Source organism: Syngnathus typhle, linkage group LG10, assembly GCF_033458585.1.
Source record: "Syngnathus typhle isolate RoL2023-S1 ecotype Sweden linkage group LG10, RoL_Styp_1.0, whole genome shotgun sequence".
NCBI lineage: Eukaryota > Metazoa > Chordata > Actinopteri > Syngnathiformes > Syngnathidae > Syngnathus > Syngnathus typhle.
Window position 1 is genome coordinate 3,864,935 of NC_083747.1, and position 21,538 is coordinate 3,886,472.

Genomic DNA, 21,538 nt, shown 5'->3' on the forward strand with positions numbered 1-21,538 from the left:
TGTAAAAACACAAATGATTAATCGACCACGAAAATAGAAGCGTAATTAGTTGCCCTTCTTCTGTTGGGCTTTTCCTCCTCAGGATCAGGTTAACTTAGTTTAGCCGTGTCTGCTTTTGGTAGCTTGTATCAATCTTGCTTATTTTTACAATTGACAGATTGTTCTAATCAGTGTCTGAGCGCATGTTTTTCCATCGGCATGTGTGCCGATAACCACAAGCAATAAATACCAGCGATTCCCCAAAAGTGTGAGAGCCAATTAAAAGTTAGGAGCTCATCCCAAATAGCTGCTGACAATGACCTCGTGTTGCCATGTCTTGGTCCTTAACAATGTAGACCCACGTAGCCAAAATATAAACAGACACTTGGAAATTTTTTAGGGGGTGTCTGAATTTAGTCTGGGTAGAAAACCAGAGTGGAGTGAATGTCGCTCCCCCTCACACTGCGTCCTTGTGCGTTAAACACGAGGAGTGTGTGTTGATGAGGATTGTTTGAAAATTGAGGGCTGCAAATCAATCCCATCTGTGAGCCTCTTGGAAAGCCGTCTCCTCTCTTTCTCCCTTTCGCAGACTTGATCGTGGGGTCGTTTGGCGCTGGTGAGGTGTCTGTATACAGGTAATGCAGTTTTTGTTTTTTTTTTCAAGTCAAGGCTTACCCCTTAAATTGAATTGCATGTTTTTTTGTTTAGGGCTCAAGCGGTTGTGTCTGTGGATGCGGCGATGATCCTGACCCCGAGAATCCTTAATCCTGATGATCGACAGTGTCGTCTGCCGTTCACCGACGTCATGGTGACCTGGTAAAATCTCCGTGTATACTTTCTGAAATATGGAGGGTAGCAGGTTGAAGTTATTTCTTAACTCGTTCACTGCCATTGACGGCTATAGACGTCAATTTGTAATTTTGCTGGCAGTGAATAAAAGTGTTTAGTCTGGATCTCATCCTAATATCATCACAGCCCTGTCAATCTGGAAAAGTACATTCAATCCCCTCCTGTGCTTGTAGAAAGGCAAATTTCCAAATATTTTTGTTTTGTTAGATCATCTGTGCCGGTGATTTAAAAGTAAAAGGATAAAAGTCTTAAGCAAACATGAGACTAATGAGATCTGCTGCTGCTGTAATGAATCCTCAATCTGTTTCTGGAATTCTGAAATGTAACACACACACAATCACAGCACACCTCTCCTTTACACATCTGCCATCACACATAGAAATCACAAATTATATTTCATATAACCTTAAGGGATTCAATCCATTTGAAACCGTATAATCTTATTTTCATGATATTATTTTTTCCCCCCCCTCTGGGTCAATTTGAAAAAGTTGAGTCTAAAATTCTCCCGTTGCTTCACCTACATTGGTTTGAACATATTCAAGATGGAAGTGGGAATGTTTAGACAAGAAAAGTGTGCTGGGCTCACTGCCATCGCCGTGCCGCGAGATTTGAGCCTGATTGACAAAAAGCACTAAACTATGGCGCCGTGTCATAATAATACTCGGCTAATTCAAATAAACAGACGCAAAGTTGCTACGGAGGTATTGAACCAGATATGCTATGACACAAAATCAAACAGAATTAAGTGACGCCAGTGGGTCAAGGGGCGAACGTTTTGTTGCGAAAGCAGGCCCGGTTTGTGTCGTGAGTAGTTTTTCGTTAAGTAGGACATGTGAGTTCATATTCTAGCAACATGTGGTAAATTTCCTTTGCATTATTTATTGTTATGGGAACTTCAGCTCAAGTCATAAAAATGAGTTTACATCACTGATACATCCAATTTAATATTTCTGTTTATTCAAAACACATTGTAGCGAGAACAAGCTATTCAACTGCTGTCGACTCCCTCGGAGATGCTTTTTTTATTTTTCCAAGTTTGTGGTCTCACCACGAAAAATGCAGAAATTGACACCCCTATTTCTTTTTTGTCCCCAATATCCAAACAATGCATTCCAGTTAATTTTTTTCTCAATCTTGCAAAAAAAAAAAATCCCAAATAAGTGTCATTGTTTTATATCTATTTTATATGCTTCCAAGCATAAATTCCTCGTTGTCTGTTACTCACTGTTCTTTTTAAAGCAAAACAGCTTGAGGCCAGGCCATGAATACTGCTCACAGTGTCTTAAAAAAAAAAAAAAAGGCTTATCTAAAGAATGATGGATTGAGACTGTGGTGTAAAATGTCTTAAAAGTTCTCACCCATTAAATGTAACTTGGGGGGGCCTACAGTAAGCATGTAATAATAACAACAATGTGTTTGCTGGTTAAAGCACACATGCATTTATTTTATTTTTGGGAATAATTCCATTGTCCTGACTAAGAAAGGCTGTTTGCTGCATATGTAGACTATGCCACAAACACATTGCATAAAATCACCCAGATACATTAAATATAAAACACATGTAACATCTCACAAAACCACCTGGAGACTTCCAAATAACTCCAGAGGGGGTTGTTTGTGTTTTACTACAAACATTAAAGCATCACTTTATTATATTCGGGAAATGCAGCTCATAATTACTGAGTTTAGCGCCAACTCCGATGAGGTCATTGAAGTCATTACCAGTTGTTGAAGTGAAACCAAACATACTTGGACTAATATTTTGTAGTTTTCATTCACTTTACCATTTCCTCGATTTAAAGAGGCGATAACACACAGGCACGTACTCTTAAATTGATCAATTAAAAAATAAGGAAATAAATAATAAATGAATATATGATAATAAATAAAAATAAGGAAATAAATAAATAAATATTAGAAATTAGTGCCAAGCTCCCATGTCTGTTTATGTGAAGGAATGCTCCCTGAGGAATTCACCGCCCTAAGAAAGAAATTACCGGGATTACGTTTATTAGCCTGTGCACATTGAGCGTGATACGCAACATTAACTCTGCTACTCTTATCTCGCAGCCTGAAGGTGGATGTGTGTGCAGAAGTGAACGGAATAGGCATCCCCAGCTCTGTGGGTAAGCAAGAACATTTCTGTTTTCAATTTATTTGTCATTTTTAAAATTGCTCCCCGCCCTATGTATTTAAAAAAAAAAAAACAATCATGCATGCATCTCGTTCCCGTCAGACTTGAGAGCAGAAGTGCATTTGGATTGGTTGAAAGGCGTCCGAGGAGGCGTGAAGCGAGTCCTCTTTTTGGATAACCAGCAACCTCAGCGGACCGGACTCCTAATGCTGGGCCACGGCCATCCGCAGGCTTGCCTCAACTACACCATTTACCTGCGAGTGAGTAGACCCCTCCATCGAATCCCACCTGTTCTGCTTCCCGTCAGTTTTGACCAAATGCTTGTTTCTTCACAGGAGGAAGACGAGTTCCGTGACAAATTGACCCCCATCTCATTAGCTCTGAACTACAGCTTAGCTCCTCCCTCTCAGGGACAGACGCTCCCACCGGTCCTCAACTACTACAGCAGCACTTTCCTGCAAGAGCATGTAAGCTAATAAGTTAATGTACAGTATTTTATGAAGGCCATCAACAGGGATAACAAACTTGTTGTTAAAATATGCCAAACTAGAAATTTAGGTCTGTGTGTTCTCTTCATGCTTGCGTGGGGTTTCTCCTGGTATCTGACTTCCTCCCACATTCCTTAAAAAAAAAAAAAGTCTCAGGAAGGGCTTGCTCGTCCCCCCACAACAGCATTTTATTTTATTCACTTTATTTTTTAAATAAAAAGATGATTTGGTTTTTATTTAAATAAATAAAATAAATTAAAAACTTTTTTTTTAATTCACATTAATTGAGAGATCTTTTATTGGATCCTGTTAGAGATTTGCAGAGGTGTACCGAATGTAATGTCTATTTGGTATATATGTCCGCATGTACACAAACACTTTATGGTGGGATGATGTCCAGTGTCCTTCCAATATTTCCTCATAACAATCCTCTCCTTCTCAGGCCTACATTCTCCTGGACTGCGGTGACGACAATATTTGCATCCCGGACCTTCAGCTCACTGCCAGCATGTAAGACCTCCAACAACAAAAAAAAGAAATGGAACTCAGCCAAGACAAAAAAAATCTGTTACTCGTCAAACAAAGAGAAAGGTTTACATCAGAGTTGTGCATCAAGTCTACCATGTGGAGCATATGTGTGTGTGTGTGAACCAGCCTTCTCTCTGTAGTGCTTCCAGATGCACGCCGTCGCCATGGCAACATTATACAAACATCCTGTCACCCACTACTGACTGACACATACAAGCAGAGGACAAGGACATTTGATTCCATAAATGCATCACTCTAAAAACACTTAAAAATGGACTGATTTGCTACTTGGGTCAATTTTTAGGATGAAAATGAAAAAAATGAAATCCCTCCCCCCCCAACAGGGACCACTCTGAACTGGTGATCGGAGATGACAATTTGTTTATGTTGACCATCACGGCGACGAACCGAGGAGAAGGAGCCTACGAGACGGAACTGCATGTCCTGCTTCCATCGGAAGCCGATTATATTGGCGTGGAGAGAAAAGTTGAGGTGAAAGAAATGGCACACATGCTACACACACACCAGTTCTGAAAATAGAAGCCTCACAATGAAGCAATTATCCAGTCATGCTTAAAACACGAAATGCGACAAAGTGTGACATCTCGTCGTGACTGTATTTGTTTGGGCGGGACTAGCCCATTAGCATTAGCGGCCCCCCGCACATCGACGGGGTCATTTGCCGTATGTGTGGGTATCTGCTCTAATGAGAATGTAATGGACCTGCGTGATGGATGAGGTTGCTCCTGTCAGAACATTCGTCACTTCTGCATTCGACCATTCTACTTTAAAATCACCCAACTTCCTTCTTGATGATTTTTTTTTTCCTCCTTTGCAGTCTCTGGCTCAGCTGGACTGCGAATACAACATGGTGAATGACTCCAGGCTCGTTGTGTGTGACCTGGGCAATCCCATGGTGGCCCAAACTGAGGTGAGCGGATACACACTCCAAATCTATCAAGCACTTTTTTTTTTTTTTGGTCACCCCATTCCTGCTTTTCCTCAACTTTAACACATTCTGATAGATTGTTTCCAATGCTTCACGATCATCTCCTTGACTCTCATTTCGTTCGCCTTGACTCCACTCACCAATTAACACCCGGATGACTGACATGCAAAGATCCAAGGCTTTGTAAAAAAATAAAATAAATTGCGTCGTCATTTGCTATCTGGACCTCATGTGGCATTAGCATGTGTCAAGGTGTTGGATTTTAGTGAAGGTGTGACACCCCGCATTGTTATAAATCAATTATGTGGTCACGTTACACTGCTCAGGGGAAGAAAGAGAGTGCAGAAGGTGTGTGTATATATGAGGGGGGTGGGGGTCCTGGGGGTCCAGATGAGAGTTATTAACTCTCCCCTTGCTCAGGAATTCACAGGCTTGTGGCGAACATACTCACATGCCGGGTATAATAATGTCATCGATGGAATTTGGGTCATTGGTCCTGCTTCATGTCACAAACATCCCAGAGAAGGTCGATAGCCAAATCTGAATTAGTACGATGGAATGCAAATGTAACAAGCATAAAGTAGACCTTTCGATAAAATTAATTCGAAACACACCACGGCCCCAACACCTGCACAATGTAATGCGAGCCATTACGAGAGCCGCAGCCAATTTAGACTCGATTTTTATCACATTGGCATCGACAGCCAAAAATCTTCTATCTTGGAATTCCAGTTTGAGGGATTTTGAATCGTTTTCTTTTCTCCATGAATAAAATATCGAAATACGTGAGGAAATCCAGAACAGTAGTAGTTGTCTACTTCTCCATTTATAGTAAGTATTTTCAGTCTTAACTTTCTTCTGTAAGTGATACGTTCATGGTCTCGTTCGTGGTTGGATTTTTATACATTTTATTTTTGCATGTTATTTTACTCAATCAGCATTTTAACAAGACTATGGGTAAAATGAAAACATGAACTAGTGAGAGCTTTGATGTAGATAAAAGCACATCCTGATTTATAAACAATCACATGTTGCCATCCTAAGCATATATCAACAACATGTAGCTTAAAATTGAGCTTTATTTTTTTCTAGCTCCAGATGCTCCGAGGAATAAAAAGATTTAATAGCCGCTTTCAGCTCGGACTCAGATCTCCCACGGGGCTGCTCTTCCTACTCGCTGTCATATGTCAGACCTGATGTCCACGTGCATTTGTGTACGCTCACTTTTTGTGTAGTTTTGCGATGAGCACACACTTGCATGTGTTCTGCGTTAGAGGACGTCGGGGGGGGGGGGGGGGGGGGGGGCTCACGATCATCTCAGTGTGCGTCTTGTCAACACTACAAACTGGATCTTCTCGTCACATAATAGCAGAAGAATGATCTCGTTGATTGGGTCTTTCCTGCCTCATTAAGGAACACCGGGGTATCATGTGACTTGTTGATGATTAAAAACTGATTTTGATTCACTCTCCACAGATGTCTGTGGGCTTGCGGTTTTCAGTCCAAAGGCTTGAAAATGCTGGACCAAAAATTAGCTTTGAGCTACAGATCCACAGGTGAGACACACACCATGATACATACAAACATGCAATAGTGAAGAAAAAAATATTTTGTGGAATAGAAAAAGCTGTGTGGCTTTTGTGTTGACTAATGAAATTATTTATCCCACACAGTCTGTTGAATTATGCATAGGCCACACGACGACAGAATAAAAATGATCTGAGACATTCCTGTCACTTATATTAAGTCACAGTTTTACGCCATGTGTTTTATTTCTTTAACACCCACTGTGAATAATCCCCCCCCCCTCCTCACTCACCACCACGCAGCTCCAACAAAGACAACCCAGATAGCAACCAAGTCAGCCTGAATCTGGCCATCGTCGCCAAAGCTCAAATTGATTTACGAGGGTGAGTCCTTGCATTTTGTTGCTCCTCTCTGACATACAAACGATCTGCTTTTATGCTTATGGTGCTTGGAGCAATTTATGTCCTCTGTTTTTTTTTTTTTTTTTGGTTCCACCACAGTGCATGAGAAAAGAAACGTAAAACAAAAATACATCTGCTGTAATCATGTGCACATGGGTTAATTGAGAGCCCTCGGCAGGCACACTGAGATGTGTACAAACATGAAAACTCCGAAAAATACTTTTTTTTTTTTTTTGCATTCAGCAGTTGAAAAATGGAAAAAAATAATAATAATTTTCCAATATGAGCAATTGATATGTTCTATGCAGGATTAAAGAATCGTTATTGTCAAATTAATCCAGATGAAGCATTTTGGCAGCATTTTAAACGGAACATCTTATTTAACAAATGCTCAGCTGTTTATACGTCGCTGTCGGGTTGTAATTTGCAATGCTTTCATGAGATCGGAATTGCTAAAACAAAAACTCAATCTTTTATGAAGAGCCAGAATTTATTCTGACTCAAACAGTGCCAAATGTAAACATTCCAGGTGCTAGTTTGTCAGTGAGAAATGTTTCAACCCTGTCTGCAGTATTTTGTCTCTTCATTAGCACCAAAGTGTATTTAAATATATTACCAGCTTTGAGCCTCACTTTAAAGTTGCCCTATTTTCAGTACCGTAATTTTCGGACTATAAATCGCGTTTTTTTTTCATAGTTTGGGTGGGGGGGCGACTTATACTCAGGAGCGACTTATATACATATATATGTTTTTTTTTCACTTTTTTGGGCATTTTATGGCTGGTGCGACTTATACTCTGGTGCGACTTATGGTCCGAAAATTACGGTAGTTATCTTAAACCAATATTACGATGAATTAACTCATCACGCTTCCTTTCTCCATCATCTCCACAGGGTGTCTCATCCCTCTCAGGTGGTTTTGCCATTCCCACGCTGGGAACCCAAAGAGAAACCCGTCAAGGAAGACGACGTGGGTCCACAAGTGACCCACATCTACGAGGTAAACAAGTCAGTCATTAGGTGTAATTACTACTGTGGAGGCAGGTAAGATTCAGGATTAGAGTGTTTTTTTTTTTTTTTTTCTTCAACATGGGATAATTAGCCAGAGCAAAACAAGGTCACAGACGACAGATAAAAGGAGGGAAGTTGGCAGACACACTGGCGACACTTTACAATGAGTGCATGTTGTGTGCGTGTCCATGTGCTGTACATGTGATGTCTTTAGGTTTTAAAGGGGCCGATGGAGTTTCTGGCCTTTCCTGCAGCTGATAATGATTTTCATTGGCGGTACTTTTCCCTACTTGGCAGCTGCTTCTACTTAAGTCGGACATTTTTTTTTTTTTTGCTCCTTGAGCCAGAATTCCTGCCCCGCAGCACCAGGATCATGTCCTGTTTGGATGACTTACCTCACCGTTAATGACCGTGTGTGTCTATGCGAGAATGTGTGAGTGAGTGGAAAGGTGGCTTTGTTGAATTGATGGTTCATTTAAGCTCTCGATTCATTCCCCATTGCCAAACGAAGGTTCGAGTTGTAGATTTGTCTTGTCTATGTCTCCATTCCCGAGTGAGTGAAGGCTAATAAGTGTACGGCCAAAAAAACACAGGTGGCCCGTGTCATCACGCCACAGTTATGATAACCCAATTATAGCCGATAGTCACTTGAGGCCCACAGCAATAAAACGACTAACTTCTCCACCACTTCTAACGTCTACAGCTCCATAACTCGGGTCCCAGTAGTATTCGGGAGGCCGAGGTTGAGGTCGGATGGCCTTCCCGCTTCCGTGACGAGAACCTGCTGTACGCAATGGAGATTAGAACTGATGGGCCAATAAGCTGTCGGACGAATAGCAGCCTCAACCCACTTGGGCTACAGGTAAGATGAAAAAAAATCACAATATTGTTGCGTACTAGCTTGTCCATCAATCTGACTTCATCAATTGGGTTGTTCTCAGGAAAAGTGGTCCGCCCCATGAGAATATATTTTTTTATGTTTTCTAAAAGCAACTCATTGAAGGTTTTCAGAAGTATTTTCGACTTTTTTTTTTAGATTTCATCCCTCCAAGATACTCCCGAACTTCTCGGCTTCTTGAGGAACACCAGCGATCCTCTTCGCCGCCACAAGCGAGCCGCTAGCCCCGCCTATAGTCACAGCGGTAAAACCCTGGTAAGAAACACACATCTCTTACACGGGAATCAAAAATACTCACGGTTGTGTCTTTTTGCAGAACTGCACGAACATCTCCTGCTTGAGAATCACGTGCGTCGTGGGCCGCTTGGATCGCGGCCAGAGCGCTGTAGTTAAAGTCCGGTCAAGACTGTGGGCGCATACTTTCCTGCAGGTCTGGTTCCACATCTTTGCTTCATTAACCCTTTGTTTATCAGGCCCCTGCTAGGCTTGCTGCGTAACTAAACTTAAAAGGTTGAAGTCACACCGCGTGACCTTTGAGTCAATGTCCTTTGCTACGCTTCATTATGATAACATTTCATTTTGTCCCGCAGCGGCGTAATGACCCCTACATTCTCAACTCGACTGTGACCTTCGTGGTCCTGGCCATGCCTTATCGGATCCAGCCCCCCAATTTGCCACAACGTACCATCTCGGTAAGATTTGGCTCAGTTCTGCTTCGGTATGAATTCGATTGCGAATGGTCATTTGTTTGTAGATGGGGACACCAGTATTATGGGGGACACCAGATGTGTCCTTTGCCGTGCCACTGTGGGTCATCATCCTAGCGATACTGCTCGGGCTACTCGTGCTAGCCGTGCTAACGCTCGCCATGTGGAAGGTTCGTATTCACCACCGTTTCCAACATCATCATCCCGCTAAAAGTGTCGCCGGTATTTCTCTCAGTGCGGTTTCTTCGACCGGGCGAGGCCGCCAGCCGGGGACAACGTCTCCGACCAAGAGCAGCTGACGTCGGATGGAACGGGAGATGCTTAGAATTATTAGGAACACATCCTAATAAGGAGGAATTGTGGTTTTAAGAGGAATGTGCACCTTCTAAATGAATCCAATCCAAACGGAGATCTGGAGTTGTTAGACCGGACGTTTTCTCGACTCCAGATCTTCTGCCTCTCCTGTTGATGAACTGACACGGCGGGAGGGCCAACTGGATCAGGCGGAGACTAAAGATCGTCAGCTTTGATCAAAGCACACTTCAACGGAAGACATTTTGGGGATCGTTTGTTCATGATGAGGTAGGACCACAGGAGAACAGTGTGAAGAAAGTTCTCCACAAATCCACATTATATGAACTGAGGCACATCTGTGTTTGTGTGAATGCTAGCCACGATATTAGGTAACCCCAAAAATGGTATTTTGACCACTTAGTGGTCATTTCCCATTGAGATAACAATTATATCGTGCAGGTGTACCTAATGTTGTGACCGGTGGGTGTTTGTGTGGATATGTATTTGTGTGCAGGGACTGTACATTATATGTGTTTGTGTTAATTAGGGGCTTCTCTTCATCCAATATTTTGTTGTGCGTCCGATGTGTCACACACATCGGGATGCATTAACATGAAGGCACAAAGCAAAATGTGTGTATTTATGAATGTACGTGCAATATTTGTACATTGCGTGATACTGAAGCTTGTTTACACTGGCATTATTTTATCAGAGCTTAATGTATATACTGAAGTGAGTCGTGGGTATGATAGGTTTTAGTTTTGCTACACAACCCCCAAAAAAGTTGTCTTTAATGGTTTGTGCCACACCAAATCACGTGAGGTGGAAATAAGTTATATAAGAAATGATTATCTGAGGTTTCAGTCTGGCTCACTAGCTCAAGGTTTTGCTTTTTTTTTGGTCGTTTTTATTTTCCTTACAAGAACAGCATACAGGTTTATCGCATACCATTCATGTGGTGATCTCTTAAAAGTAAATGATAAATTCCCACATTGATCTGAGTTCCATTTAAAATGTTTTGTTGCTTTGTAAATGGGGAAAACACACAACAGAGAATAAATATGACGTCAAAGATTTTTACGAAATTATCCCTATTTGTTTAGTTTGCTTGTCAAACAGGATGTTTCACGGCTACACTTCAGAGGAAGAACTCTCGCGCCCTCTAGCGGTAAGAAGAGGTGAAGACCACCAGTTTGAGGATGAACGGTGCCCTCTAAAGGCAACACGGTGGTGGTTAAAATCAGAAGAAAAAAAATAATGGCAAATTATTACGGATTAAAAGGGTATTTCACACGTGTTATTTTGTGCCCATGATAGAAATAAGACCACGACCTTGAATAATATTTGTAACTTGCGAAGTCGGCATGCAGTTGTGTCTCTCGCCGCTGGGCGAGGCTGTTGCAGTTCTAACGATGGTTCAAATTCTACAAGGTGCGCAAATAATTTTTGTGTGAATTTATTTTCATTTCTTGTTATTTGTATATAGTTTGTAGCAGTGTCTTGTTAATATTAAGTTGCAATAGAAACCGAAAGTAAATCCAACTTCGAGGGCACTTCCTGTTTCGGGAAAAGAAGCGGGAAGGCAATAGTTAATGGCCGACCTAGGACGCGTCATCGTGAAGGTAATACGTCAAAACAGTTCAAGTAAAGTACCCGGTTGTTCACTGGCAGTGGTATGTATGTTTTACTTTTATATTTGGATATGTATGTTTTGTAAATCTAAGTTTATATATGTTTTTCTCACCAGTTCTACGATTTGGGTGTAATATCAAAACAAATTAAGATCACAGTAAACATCGGTATCAAAGAATTAGCACTAGCACAATATGTTTCCATATTCATTATCCCATTAATATTTTTGAATAGATTTTCGTAAATGATCTTCAAATGTAATTGAAAGCCTTATATTTTGCTTACAGGATGAAACAAAGGCAGAAAGAAAAAAAAAAGGAGTCCCACTGAATTACATTAGAGACTTTATTTCTTTGAATATATTTGATAAAATTTGAAACCAAACATTGTAAGTAAAGATTTAACAGTTTCTGACTAGCAAACCTCAACACCATCAAAACAGGGGAACATTATTGATATAGTATAATAAAGTGTTGTAGGATATAGGGCATGGTGGCTGAGAGTTAGCCAATAAATAGACCCTTGTTACAAAATTGCTTTACAAAGTCAGCGTACAGATGTTTGGAAAAGAAAGTGCTCGTACTGAGGGTGTTGAACTGGTGCAAAATGCTGAATGATTCTGCTAATCACGTGATCATGTAAATTGGGTATTTAAGTTTTTTTAAATTATCTTCTCCAACAACATTTTGGAAGACTTTTACTATTTACAATTTAAAAGTTGGCCCCATACGTATGTCAAAGTGCAATCCAGTACTCCATTATCTCGACATTATTCAGTACAATTATCTAATTTAGTTCACTAGGATATTGCAGTTGAATTGGCTATTATTATTATTATTGAGTCAGATTTGTATTTATTTTTTTATCCATCTATCCATCTTGCTATCTGTGTCTGTCTGTCGGTTTGTTTGTTTGTTTGTTTGTTTGTTTGTTTGTTTGTTTGTTTGTTTGTTTGTTTGTGTATGCCAGTCCAACAGGCAAGTGGTCGAGGGCGCGTTTACCAAACTACACAACCTTTTTACACACAAAAAAACTTCCCATTCGAAAAACGGCATGTGGTTCATTAAGGAGTTGGGCCACGTCTATTTCCCTAACAACTGCAAGGCCGCCATCTCCAGGTAAGATACTGCAATTTGTTAATTAAAAAAAAAACATCTTGTTTTACATTGTTGTTGAAACTAAAACTGTGTGCATGTATACTTCATTTTGAATTGAGAGATTCTTTCGAGGAGTTTAAGGTAGTTTCATTTTTATTTATGCGTTACTTTTGCCTAGGCTAAGCTAACTCAGTCGGTGTTGTAACTTGACCCCAAAAAGTACAGGTATATTCCCAAGTTTTAAGTGTCTGGTACAAAAGCAGGTACAATAAAATGTACTTTTTTTTTAAGAGTGGATGGCATTGTATTTACTACGCAACCTCTAAACCTTTTTCAACAACTGTTTCCTCTGTTGTCAACACATTTTATTAAATTATCCATGCTGTGATGCCATTTTAGATTAGTGTCAGCAGAAAGAAATTCCAACTGAAAATAGTTCAAACACATAAGCTGCTTCCGACAATAGGGTGTGGTTTCTCAAACATGACATCCTTTTGGAATTTGTGCGGTTTTTAAAAGCATTTTTACTAAACCAGACTGCAAGGTAGTGGGGTCATACAATACACAACATAAATACAGTATACTATACGATATTGGCAAGCTTAGCCACCAAACATTTCTCTTAGAATGGGAAATTTGGAGTAGTTGCATTATGCATTGAAGTGAACAATGTGAGATTTTGGATGTACAACAGTCAGTGGGCAGTATTTAGCCTGAGCAGAACACAAGCAGAACAGTCATTTTTTGTGTTTTTGTAATTGTTGTTTCCTTTTTTTTTTTTTTTTTTTTTTTTAGAATTACAAGAAAACACCTACAGGAGTTAGAAAAGGACATTGGCTATCACGATGAATGGGATCATCACATATTGAATTTTACACTGTGCAAGGTCAAGTCCGAATTCAAAGATGACGTCACATTCATGAATTGAAGCAACAACAGGACCACTTTGATGGCTGCATCAATGGAATGATTGAAGAAAGGGCGCCGTGGCACACACAGTACGTAGGCTACATAAGGATTAGAATATCTATACACACACTGTACACATTCTAAGATACAATATACTGTACAAATCAACGCTAGCTGGCTTTCAGTAACTTTCTTTCTCTAAATAGTAGCTCTATCCGTCATCAAAAATAAAGGTGAGATAGTTTGTCCAATGGGTGTTTACATTCCCGGCCTCACTATTCTATCATTGTACACGTCGGACATGATGATAAACAGTCCGTTGATTATCCTCACCGGTTGTTTGGGAACATGACCGCCATCGCTTTTGCCAACACCCACCGGATGCTTCATCAAAGTGCTGCTGCTCAGAACGTACACAAAAAAACAAGTGATCATCCACATACCGTCTCAGACACACACACACACATGCGTACAGACACACATACCCTTCCTGAGAATGAAGTGTATAATTTTGGCTCTATTCTTAAAAGGAAAGGAAATAGCAAAAAGACGGACGCCGCAGTGGCGCTGATGTAGCAGGTGTGTAGTTGAAGACAAGAGCTTCATTGAGGAAAAAAGGTTTTTATTCTACTGCCCATCCTGGTTTTTCAACCAGGACAACCTGATCAGGTTATGTCCCTAACAATATGATCACCTGACTCATCAATCTCCATCGGCTCGACTGAGCACTCTCTAGCTTTCAGCTAAGTAGCTTAACAGAGGATATTGTGCTTTAGCATCGCCACGATTATTACTCATACGGCTCTTTTCCGAGACAGAAACAGTTCGCCATTAGAATGCGAACATTTTGTTAGTAGAGCAACTCAGAGTTTGGCCTAGAATTTCAAAGATGAAATTATCCAAACATCTAGCAATTCAGAACCGGAATAAAAAAAAAATGGGATGAAATGAGAGGAGGTACTCTTTTGTTTTTAAGTACAATTTTAAATAATGTGTTATTTGTTGTGCAGGACCCACTGTACCTGATAAGCCCACAGAGCATGATTTTTTTTCCACTGCATAGTACTTACTTGACGCATGAAGTGGAGATTCTGCTGGTCACTCATTTGCTGACTGAATTCATCATAGTTCTATCATTATAATTTATAAGAATACATGGATAGAACACACAAACGGATGCTAAAGTTAGCCTACCCTGTTGCAGGACTTTAGCTACACCCCTCGACAAAGAACTTTTCCAGATAGCTACGTCACCATGACTATCTTGATATTGTCCATGTCTTCCCTTCCAAGAACCAAAGACCAACAGCCCTGAAGTCGGAAAAGTAAATCAGAGTAAATACTATGCAGTGGAACTGCGGAATTAGATGCCCAGGGTACCCAGCCTGCAAAGGGAGTTGGAAACTGATAGCGAGCAAGAGGATCACTTACTAGCTGTGGTGCCACAAACTGGATTTCCCTCAGGAAACCCAAAGAGCTAAAAGGGAGAGTGAATTTGATCAGGCTTCTGCTTGCCTCCAAATGCAGGTTGAGGTTTCTTCTTGTCTGCTGGATGCGTAATAAGGCAATTGTTTGCTGCTGGCTTGCCATCTTCTGGTCATATTGCAGTTTAGATCTATACAGTTTCAGAAAGGCCAGTTCAGTGCGAGTCCATTTGTGACACTCAAGCAACACTCTACCCTAGGTTTACCCAACCGGGTTAACGGACACCAAGGTGAGCTCCCAAATTGTAAGTCAAGTGTCAATGGTTGAAGTATATACCACCCTTTTTACAAGCTATATTTTTTCCAGAGAGTCCATTGATGCCATGAATATATTGGTGGTAATTTGATTGGCTTTGTAGAAATGCCCGGGAAAAAAACCAACAATCTTGAGTCTGTCTGCTTTCTTTAGACTCCTACGGGAATGTGTGATAGTGTGACTGCTGTCACGCACATATTGCCAACCCGTCTGTATCAAATTGTCGAGCATTGTACTAATTGAAGGTGCAGCGAAACAACATATCCGAGACTTCATAAGTCAGTATTGAGGACATTCATACCTGACCCCTGTGCACTTTTGAGTGCCTTACTGTTGACAAACACACAAAACATACACACACTCGGTGGCAGCACATACGTTGGTATGAAAGATTGAAAAATAAACAGATGTGTGAGGTGGCAAAGGTCTCTGCAACGATTATTGCCAAATCAATACCATGAAATCGCACAATGGTTGATCTTTGACTCCTAAACGCGCTACCACTCATCACGTCACGCCATCTAAAGAAATAAGCCCGACGGCTCGCCTTTTACACATGAATCTATGTCCTGTGCTTGTTCACGTTTGAGTCCAGAACGCGATGGTCCTGTGGACGATGTGACAACGGAGATCCAGCTCATGATCGATGACGCACTTTAAGGTATCTTCCCCAACATTCACTCTGCACTCATTTTTGCTTACAGCTTGATTGCACTGATTGCGGTGTGAGTGACCACACACTGTACTCAAAAGGTGTCTGAACCTATGGCAGAAATAAAAATAGTGATACTGTGTAAATAAACTCTGCTAAGTTATAGTAGTCTGAATAGAGTCAACACGGAGTAGATAAACACAGTACAAACAACATTTCTCATAAGCTCCCTCCATAGTCTATAGTTTGATCAAGCATTTTTCTCTGCCACTGCTCGAGTGGCCCTCTATGCTGATTTTCACCTCCTGCGAGATGATGGAGGGTTTGAGTAGAGTCAACGGAGGCTCCTCGTCTACCCTTTCAGTCTGTTCCCTCTCCGGAGCCGACCATCGTCTCTTGCGAACAGTGGTTCTGTCTGGATCTCTGGACTGTATTTTGCAGAGCGTGGGCATATCTATTTTCTCTGATCCCTGTCTTTTACCAGCACTTGCAGAGATTGCCAACACAGATTCCCCTCCACACATCCCCTCCGCTGATCCTGGATTTAGTTGCATTTCGGTTGGTAACCGCCGCCCTGACATAGATCCCGCTATCCTCTCGGCACCAGAAGCCTTCATAACGATACCGCTGTTAATTCCGGTAATGTTTGGCCTCGGACTGTTGCTGACAGCTGCGTCTGAGTTGTTGCTAGGGTCAGACAGTCTTGTGGTTTTCAGCCTAGCCCCCAAAGACTGGCTGTCTGTTAGCGAACCATTCCTTAGACCCCGAAGAGTCAATGACACGCAAACATCACCTACGCACAGTTTAGCGCAGGACAGCTCAAAGAGCTGCGTGGTCCGGTCAGGACAGCATGAGGACCACCCTTGTCCGAATACAAAAAAAGGGTATTCCACCAGCACCTCCACACACACCTGCAGAAACACACAAGAGTGCACATTTGAGCAGTCTGCAAAATGTTAATGTTGTGCAGAGATGATCTACGAGTAAGATACACCATGCAAGAAAAATCTTTCTCCCACCTGGGCCTTCAGCTCCCCCACAGAAAACTGTATGACCACAGCATTAGGACTCTGGCCACTATCGATTCGCTCAACGGTGCTGGAGTCGATCTTCAACTCGTTGCTGATCTCGGCACTCTGGATGAAGTCCTCTGTTTTGAGGTCCTCCACACGCTTTAGCTCCCCATCAGCAAGTTGGATGATTGAGCCTCGCATAAAGAAAGGCGGGAGAGCCACAGGGGAGGAGGGAGAGGACATGGTGGGTGAAGCTTGGATGGAAGCAGGGACTGGATGAGTAACTGGAGGCGGGACTGGGGAAGGAGCTGCTACGACTGCAGGGGCTGGGAGAGCAGGAGCCGGGCCGATCGAGGAAGGAACTTGATTTCCGTCGTTGCCTAAAGACTCGCATTTGGACAGGGCGGTGGCAAGATAGGCATGAGGCATGGCGGTGGATATTTGAGGTGTTGTGGTCGCGGTCAGCGAACTGACAGCGCGGCTGGTCTCCATTTCTGTGCCGTTATTTGCACTGCTGACTGGAATAAGCAAGGACTGACCACTTGGAATGACCAGGTGCTGCGGCAGTGCCGCATGGTAGCTGACCGCATGCTGGTTGCCACTGGTGATATAGCCAATGATGGGGGCTTGTGTGGAAGAATAAAGACTGGCTGGCAGCTCCTCGGGGGCTAGAGTTGTCTGAATGACTGTATGGGGTGTGACAGACCTCATCACCTCTGATGACGAGAGGGAGGAGTAGGAGGAAGATCTCGATATAGGTTTCCCTAAACAGATGCCTCCCTTTTCAGTCTGAACTAAGGAAATCTTGTTCGAGCCATGCTCCTGATCATTGCTATGGTTAGGCTGGGCCACAAGTACTAAGGAAGTCTGAAGGCCCGTTTGGTTCTGGCCATAGTCTGCGGGCACAAGGATGTGTCTTGCCTCATAGCTCTGAACCTGCTGATGATTTGCTGGTTGGGTGGGAGCTTTCATCTGTTTGACGACTTCTAATTCACCGTTCAGCACACCCTTAGCGTGCACCTCCGGTTTCTTTCCACCACAAGCGTCTGCATACTGAACAACCAGCTGGGAGGGTGCGAGAGTGAGCGTTTGAGGGAGGACAGCGTGATGAGGCTGGAGCTGGAGGTGAGCTCCAGGTGTTGAGACGGCGGCGCCGCTGACGGTCAAAGGTGTTCTGCTATCAAGATGGATGTACTGGCTGGTGACTTGTGGAGAACTTGGAAGGGAGACGGGAGCAAGCTCTGTGGGAGAGAGGCCAATTTGGAACTGCTGTTCCCCTTTGGTGCCAGGCGAGATCAGGGCAGTAGTGTAACCATCCAGGTGAGGGCGCTGTCCCATCGGGCTGGTGTTGGCCGGAACGACATGAGAAGAGATGTAACCGGCATAGGGCCCGGAACTTATGAACTGAACGTTCGGTCCGAGCTGAGCAAACTGGATGGTTCCTGTGGGCTGAGGTATGGCTGTGGAATAAACTGCAGGTAGCGAGGCCAGCGGCACTGCTGAAAAAGTCGTCGCTGAAGTTGGAATCGTGAGAGGGGAAGAGGACGAAGTAGACGGGATGGGACATCTCGGGCTCTCCGAGTCTCTGGACCTGCATCGTTCACTGGCTACACTTGCCAGCCATGCTAGGTTCTCAGTGTGTGGAGCAGGATTTTGATGGACCACTGGAGGAGTTGATGTCGCCACTGCCACCGGCCTTTGCTCCAGCGCCAGGATTTCTCGCTTTTTAGGCGGCAGGCATCCATTACTTCGCTCCTGATTGGATTTCATTGTGCCAGATTGGTTTTAAGTGTCTCTTGTTAGCGCTTCTATTGTCTCTCGCTCACTCTCAGTGTTTATGTCCTCTCTTTGCCAGGGTGCAATGGCTCTGCTAGTGCTCACTAGCATAGAGCTCCAGGTCTCAATCCACACAAGGGACAGCTCATAAAATGAGCTCCATAAACTTCATGTGGAATCATCTCTAATGGATCCACTTCTTCTTCCCCAATGTCGGCCGGAATCTGATGACTGAGAAAGAAACACAATGGGTAAGTACATCCATCAATTTTACTCTGACTCGTTTTCAATCTTTACACTAGCCACGCAAGGCTAGCTTTACTAAACGTGCCAGATGTATAAAGTTATGAATGGATGTAATCCACTCTTTGAAGCTGGGGGGGGGGAAAAAATGTGCAACTAAATCTTAGCAAAGGATTTGCAACAGCTTTAGAGTCTTTTGTCTCTTGGCTTCATACCATCAGTATTGTATAGAAACATCCTGGTTATGCAACACTTGCTCCTTTGCTTTTCTGTTGAAAACAGCCCTTTGAAGACATATGTGACAGTTATTACAATCATGCGTTTCTCAAGTGGTTCTTGCAGTGGAGTGTCACTACTTAAAAAGGCAGGCATAATAGTGCTCCACTTCAAAAAGTGTGCTTGCTTTCATGTCTGTAAGACTGTTTTAGCCACGAGGTTGTATAAACACAACTCGAGTAGTAAAACTACATTGGTACAACAGACTGGTGGAGCATGTGATTCTTTGCGTATTTCCTTGACGGGACTGTTTACGTATTCATTCACAAATTTATGTGGACTATAAATTGGCCCAATCTCACAGCATTTTCCATGAGGGAAAACAGTGCAATGATATTTTTATCTCATCTATGATGGGAGGTGATTGGAGTTTCCTGGGCAACACGTCGGGTGTATGTGCATTGCTGTTAGCTCACATTAAAGGAGAACAGTAGTGGTACATTGCTTTTTTTTTTTTTTTTTTTTTTAACTCGCCAAGGCCTTGAGTTGCAGTCAGGGCTAATGTAAATATAAACAATTAATTCCAGGCAGACTTCATCGAGCGGAACATTACACGGACTAGCTGACATTTAATCGAGGTACATTCTGTAAGATGTGACCATTTTTATTACCGTTGGGTTTTGTTGCAGAGTTGTAATCCTAAAAGTCAACAAAAATAATGTATGTATCGATGTCAACAAGCCCATTGTCAATATTTGACTGTAGGGATAAATCGACATATTTTATAGCTACATAGCTATATGCACACGGTTAGCACGCACGCACGCACGAGTCGACCTTGTTAGATTTGTTTACTATGCAGCCTCAAAGTCTGAAACAACCTCACGCTCACCACTACCGTCAAATCCGATGTCAGGAAACACTGCTCGACCTCTGATTTGTTAGAAATTTGAAAACCATTTTAAATAATGGAAATCAAACACTCTCAAAATGACCAGAAAGATCACTTAAATGTAAAACAGAAGTGAACCCTAAAAAAAGCCCCCCTAAAAAAAGCCAAGTTGAAAACGCATCAAGAGACAGACACACATGATGCATTAGCATGACGGGAGACCAAATTTTAGAAGCAGATTTTCATCCAAATTCCCGTTGGATAACTTTCCACTTGTTCAATGTACTTTCCTAGATGTTCTGTTCTTTTATGCAGACTTATTTTTGGGTCAATGAGCAAGACACGGCTAAATTGCAAGACAGGCTCGAGGCAGCGCCGAGATTGAGACCATGACACACACATACGTGCATAGCATTACTTAGGAATGAGCTTTTTTTTTTTTTATACTACATAGGAGGTTTGCCTCACTAAGCAAACACAAGTGGCCTATATAAAATATAGAGAAATGGACCTTGGACAGTTTCTGTTTGGATTAGCCTATTTCAAGATAAAACAAGATTGCAGCTTGTCAAGGAACCAGCAAAAAAAAAAAGCCTCATACAGCCACAAGAGGTAACAAAGGAGGGGTGCAGACAACGAGTGAGGGGGAGGATAGCAAAAACGGCAATGTAGGATGTGGATGGCAGCAAGGCAGGGAGAGGATTGGGAATGAGGAACGGGGTGAGAAAGACAACGCGGCTCCTCCTGACCCACATTGAGCCGTGCCTGCAGCATCAGCCCCCGCCTTGCGATGTCACCACACACACTCACTCACTCACGCTAGACGGCGTGCAGCATCACTCTGTGGCAACAAGCCCACCTCAGCAACACCTGGAATGACATCATCATCATCTCAGCGCAAATGGCTAAAGACGACCCAAGTCTTTTTACCCCCAGTGCACATGGTCACGCATTAACATCATGGCTTGATCTTCCCGCCTATTATTAGATCAGTGACTAGCAAACGCAACCCCCTGTGCTACGGAGAACAAAGGCGCGCTTTCAAGACATGAATGTCACGGCGAGTCAAGACGCCGTGGACGCTCTGGATCCAGCCCTGGACTGTCCCCTCTGCAAAGTATTACATCAGATAAGGAGGGGCGGAGCGGGGACACATGTTCATATGATGAGTGAGAATCCCGGGGAGAAAAAAAAAATCTACACACACGCCACGCTATGTGCGTGAGGCTGTTGTGTCTCCAGGTAAAGACAAGTACATGTCTAATCTTACGCAGCAGTAGCCCCCCCCCCCCCCCAAACCTTTCCTGCGCTCGCATTGATCCTCAACTTCATAGCAATAACATCTCTCTGCAGCAGGAAGACGCAAGGAAGGAGTGATTACGTACCTAGAGTGTCCCGGGCTGCGATTAGAAAGCCTCCCACCCCCAAAAAAATAAATAAAACGGCACCAATAAAATGACCCTGGACTGACATTCATGTCAGGAATGCTTTTCTTCATATCTCACCTGCTAGAACCAGACATGGATTCACAGCCCTGTGCAGCAGTGGCTATATTTAGATAACAAAAACATCATCATCACCATCATCAATTTGAGCTTATG

General features: G+C 42.7%; 2 protein-coding genes across 2 annotated transcripts in view; one reads left to right on the forward strand and one right to left on the reverse strand.

The window, feature by feature from the left end:
* Window positions 1-10,852, forward strand: part of itga8 (integrin, alpha 8) — a 29,590-nt gene extending 18,738 nt beyond the window's left edge. Inside the window, exons 14-30 of the mRNA XM_061290213.1 lie at window positions 569-614; window positions 688-795; window positions 2,902-2,957; window positions 3,068-3,225; window positions 3,301-3,432; window positions 3,896-3,963; window positions 4,326-4,473; window positions 4,820-4,912; window positions 6,407-6,486; window positions 6,760-6,840; window positions 7,752-7,857; window positions 8,572-8,730; window positions 8,905-9,021; window positions 9,083-9,196; window positions 9,357-9,458; window positions 9,521-9,643; window positions 9,709-10,852. Of these exons, the coding sequence (XP_061146197.1) occupies window positions 569-614; window positions 688-795; window positions 2,902-2,957; window positions 3,068-3,225; window positions 3,301-3,432; window positions 3,896-3,963; window positions 4,326-4,473; window positions 4,820-4,912; window positions 6,407-6,486; window positions 6,760-6,840; window positions 7,752-7,857; window positions 8,572-8,730; window positions 8,905-9,021; window positions 9,083-9,196; window positions 9,357-9,458; window positions 9,521-9,643; window positions 9,709-9,798 (1,781 nt within the window). The 3' untranslated portion in view covers window positions 9,799-10,852. The remainder of the gene's footprint in view (window positions 1-568; window positions 615-687; window positions 796-2,901; window positions 2,958-3,067; window positions 3,226-3,300; window positions 3,433-3,895; window positions 3,964-4,325; window positions 4,474-4,819; window positions 4,913-6,406; window positions 6,487-6,759; window positions 6,841-7,751; window positions 7,858-8,571; window positions 8,731-8,904; window positions 9,022-9,082; window positions 9,197-9,356; window positions 9,459-9,520; window positions 9,644-9,708) is intronic.
* A 1,923-nt stretch (window positions 10,853-12,775) lies between these two features.
* LOC133161608 (ataxin-1-like) lies at window positions 12,776-18,674 on the reverse strand. The gene is made up of 2 exons (XM_061290214.1): window positions 16,817-18,674; window positions 12,776-16,708 (listed from the first exon to the last, which is right to left on the reverse strand). The coding sequence occupies exons 1-2, from the start codon at window positions 18,578-18,580 to the stop codon at window positions 16,037-16,039; spliced, it is 2,436 nt and encodes an 811-aa protein (XP_061146198.1). The 5' UTR covers window positions 18,581-18,674; the 3' UTR covers window positions 12,776-16,036.
* Window positions 18,675-21,538: the final 2,864 nt, after the last annotated feature.